Here is a 4,101-nt window from a genome sequence, read left to right on the forward strand (position 1 = left end):
TAATCTGATCGAGATCCAACAATAAAGTTCGAACTGATAATAGAAAAACATAAAAAGGCGGCGAAGATATCATGCGAAAAAATCTCTTCGAGGAAAAATTACCAGTGGGAAAAATGTAAGGGCGATAATGTTAGGAACAAAAATACCTGTCACGATATGAAACACTACTAAAGAATATATTTGTCAGGCATTGACTTTGTGGAGTATTATACGTTTTATTTTTACGAACGAGATAGAGAAATTCAAGAAATGATTTTTCATGCCGGTAAATTATCATTTAATGTTCAAATAATTTTGAATAGGAGTTTTAAGAGTATCTCTCCTCCTCATCGGTTGTACAGGACTTTGTCTCTTTAAAGATGGATTTTAAGTCTCTAATGAGGGAGACTTTTGTTTCCTACTTCAGTATCAAAGGCGCTTAACCTCTAGCAAAACTGTAGAATCCGGGTCTGGATTTACTCTATTCCTGATTCGAATAATGTTTAAATGGACTCGTCTCGGAGTCAAAAGCACTGGAAATCTAATGCATGGGAACTAGGAAAAGGTGGACTTTACTGAACTCTGCTTATAGCTCAAAAATCTTTATTAAGCTTCTCAAGCACATGATGATTTTTTGATCTAAACCAGCTTCTTACATCTCCTTCCCTACTCTTCAACATTAAAATTGATTTTAGTTTGACTAGTAATTAAGTAATTAGTAATTTAGGCCAACTTAGTAATTCTACAGTCTGAAACATAAAGCAGAACTGCTGATAGGATCATCATCTTCCCATTGATCTCCTTCTATCAAATCTCGACAACAAAGTTTTTATCAATTTAGGCCTTTATAAGTTTAAAAATAATACGACACTTCCAACCAGCTTGAACAACAAGTCTGTAGTAATATTTACAACAGGGTCTTTATTCTAATTAATCAATTTGAATATGATAGAAATCAAGTAACTCAGTTTCGAAATTGAATCACCTGTCAAAGAAATTTCGGGTTATGATGAGATTTTATTTAAAACCCTTTGAAATATTCAATTATCCCTTCATAAGCTTCAATACCAACAAGGAGTCAGTTTCAATATTACGGTTTATACATCACATTCCTGTTATAAAATTTAAGACATTGTCATCATGGTACATCACTTTTAAAGCTAACTTTAATTGGATAAAAAATAACGAGAAATCTATTTTTAATGAGCTAGAAGATGAATTTCTTTGCTATAAATCGAAATTTATTGATACTGTGCCAATAAAAGGCCTCGTGTATATATCAGATTAAGTTCATCCTGTCTGTGCAGTTTCAAGTCTAAACATGAAATTTTTGAAACAAAATTATTAATTGACATTTTTATCAAGTCCGTACTCCCAAAAACTTTCAGCATATATTTAGGCACTGAGAATCATAAATGTATTTTTCGATGTAATGATGAAGAATTTACTATCTTTTAAAAATAATAAAGTACGAACTTCAATTGAAAAGAGCACCACCAACAACTCCATTAACAAGTAATCCATCTCCAATTGACTCGATGAGAATCCTTCAAATATTCATTGTTATCGTTATTTTGTAAATTATTATTTGACTCTCATAAGACAATTATGATTCCATAATTAAAACATATATATTTAATAACAAGAGTACCATTCTATAAACATTTAAGATAATATTAAATGGAAACTTAGAAAAATAAATGTGACTAAATTAAAGGTTGATTATGTTATATTGGATCTGACAATCCAGAAGTTGAGAAGTCCTTCAGGACCTATTGCACCGATTTATAGTTGTTATTCTTTCGTGATTTATTATTTGATGAAATAGTCTACAATGAAAAAAAAATCATATCATTTCTTCCACTGTATTATTTACAGATACTACCTTTTTTTGGTATCTTTTTACGGGTTTTATTCGTAGTTATTATTGATACTTTGTTTTTGGCAATTTTTGCTTGAAGATTTCGAACTTTAGCTGAAAGAAATTTATTTGCCGCTAATAAATTGATACAATTGGAGCATGGCACGTGTGTTATAACTTCGATCTCAGGGGCTTCTTGGATGAAAATATCTGATAAAATAGGCATTTTAACATCGTTATCAGGATCAGAATCAGAATCATCTTCTTTATTTGATAACCAAGGATCTTTAGTATACGAATGTTCTGAAAATAGAAATCTTTGCTTCTTCAGAAGTTCTTCTGCGTCCTTGTTACGGTTCAACGGGAGCTTTCGTTCGTTCTTTTTTTTGGAATGTTGAAATAAAGTAGGAATTGCATCATGTACCAAACGCCACCTTCCTTCAACACTCTTCCGCAGAAACATAGATTCTTCAAAGTGAGCCTAAATTAAATTATTTAAGAACAAAAAATTAGAATATACAACTCAGTAAATCCATCCCTATCAAACAACCCATTAATTTAAATTTCACTTCCTTTACATATTAAAAAATAGTTGACTCTATTACTTGGCAAACTCTTGAGTTATTGGTTGGAGTCCAATTCGCACGTTTGATGGCGTTGATCCACAACTTCTTTCTTTGTATATCTTTTGGAAAACTAAACATTTTCATGGACGAGAACCCTGGAGACTTTTTATCCGTAGCTGATCGATTTTTACAACATACTGCACTACACATGACCATTTTCAAAAATATACTTCAGTTATTGGCGTATTATAATAAATAATTAGATTAAGTGTTGTGCCGACTACTAGTACATGGTAAATATTAAAGGACTCTAGGGAAAGAGCGGTCAAAGGAAAAATAAACAATTCAATCTAAAAACAAGGATGACTACGTTAGGAACATATCCTAACGTAGTCGCCCTTATTCTTCTCTTTTCACTAGTGGGAGACTCATTCCTTCGCTCCCCCCAAAGGCTGCGTGCCCAGCTGGAGGAACATGTAGCAACTTCTAATTTTAAGCCAATCATAATTGAGAACTACTAAACCATACCTTCCTTGCCTTGAGTGTCCACTCTTTACCAAGAATCCTTTATTAAATATAACAATTAACACCTCAAGGACCTTTCAAGTAGGAATATATGTCAGCTGACAATTATAGGCCAATCAGGAAAAAGAAGGGAAAATATGTTCTTCTCCTGCTGCTGCTGACTATCTCCTCTTCCCTTGAGTCCTTTATTTATTTTTATGAAGTAATAGCCGGGTCTATATAAAGGAGGACTTATAACTATAATTTATAAGTTATTTCATACTATACCTTAGTAGGTATAGAAGAAAAAGAAGATGAAAAAAGTATGAATAGTATTATTTATTTATATCCTAACATTGAAGGGATATATTAAGTCATTTATGAACATTTTTCAATACATTTGCTTGAATTAATGGACATATACCATTATGTTAATATTATGTATATTTCTTTTAATAAATAAAGAAGTAAATTTATACTAGAAACGTAAGAATATTAAATGAAAATCAAAATAATTTTCATAAATGTGAAAATAAAAATATCATATAATTTGTAAGAATTGATCCAATTGTTCCAAATACTTACATTTATTTTCAGTTTTTCTAATTCTAATTCTACTATTGAAAAATTTCAAGCCAATCTATAATTGTATATATCCGGGTAAATAACCTCTTCCATCATTAAGTCTTTCAAAATTAAAGAATGCGACCTTTTTGATTTCGGAGAAATCAATAACTCAAGGAGTTTACTGTTCTGACAAAGATCGAGATCTCATCTAAACTTTTCAAGATACTGTTAAAAGAGGTGGTCTTCAAATTTATTATATTTAACTAAATTGCATGCTAATCAGCTTCACAGTGTGATATTCTCAGCGACCAAAACTCGACTAATTTTATTGAACTCGACAAATACAAGACGATGCTTTACTAAGCTATTTTTCAATTTATTAGAAACGGGAGATTCCTATCTCCATATTGGACTTAATGTAAAAAAAACATCATTATTTTGCTAATCATATTGCTCAAGTTGGATTTAAATATTTTAATATGTCTAGCAAAAATGTCAAAAATTAAGCTAATAGTAGCATACATTCATGTAAAAAAGGTGGAATAATCATGGTACCGGTTTCATAAAAATTACTTAGTTATCTTCTAAATCTTGGATTTCCATTTTGTTTCGTTTCATAAAGGA

The 4,101-nt window shown here is 30.8% G+C and overlaps 1 protein-coding gene across 1 annotated transcript; it reads right to left on the reverse strand.

The window, feature by feature from the left end:
* Positions 1-1,591: 1,591 nt before the first annotated feature.
* LOC121115779 (uncharacterized) lies at positions 1,592-3,038 on the reverse strand. The gene is made up of 3 exons (XM_040709913.2): positions 2,446-3,038; positions 1,865-2,321; positions 1,592-1,808 (listed from the first exon to the last, which is right to left on the reverse strand). The coding sequence occupies exons 1-3, from the start codon at positions 2,620-2,622 to the stop codon at positions 1,792-1,794; spliced, it is 651 nt and encodes a 216-aa protein (XP_040565847.1). The 5' UTR covers positions 2,623-3,038; the 3' UTR covers positions 1,592-1,791.
* Between the last annotated feature and the right edge of the window lie 1,063 nt (positions 3,039-4,101).

Source organism: Lepeophtheirus salmonis, chromosome 4 (genome assembly GCF_016086655.4).
Source record: "Lepeophtheirus salmonis chromosome 4, UVic_Lsal_1.4, whole genome shotgun sequence".
In the NCBI taxonomy this organism is placed as follows: domain Eukaryota; kingdom Metazoa; phylum Arthropoda; class Copepoda; order Siphonostomatoida; family Caligidae; genus Lepeophtheirus; species Lepeophtheirus salmonis.

Coding starts and splice junctions, on each gene's coding strand:
- LOC121115779 (XM_040709913.2), bottom strand. CDS start 2,622: ATGGTCATGTGTAGTGCAGTATGTTGTAAAAATCGATCAGCTACGGAT. Junction 2,322..2,445: donor ATAACTCAAGAGTTTGCCAA/GTAATAGAGTCA, acceptor AATTTAATTTAG/GCTCACTTTGAAGAATCTAT.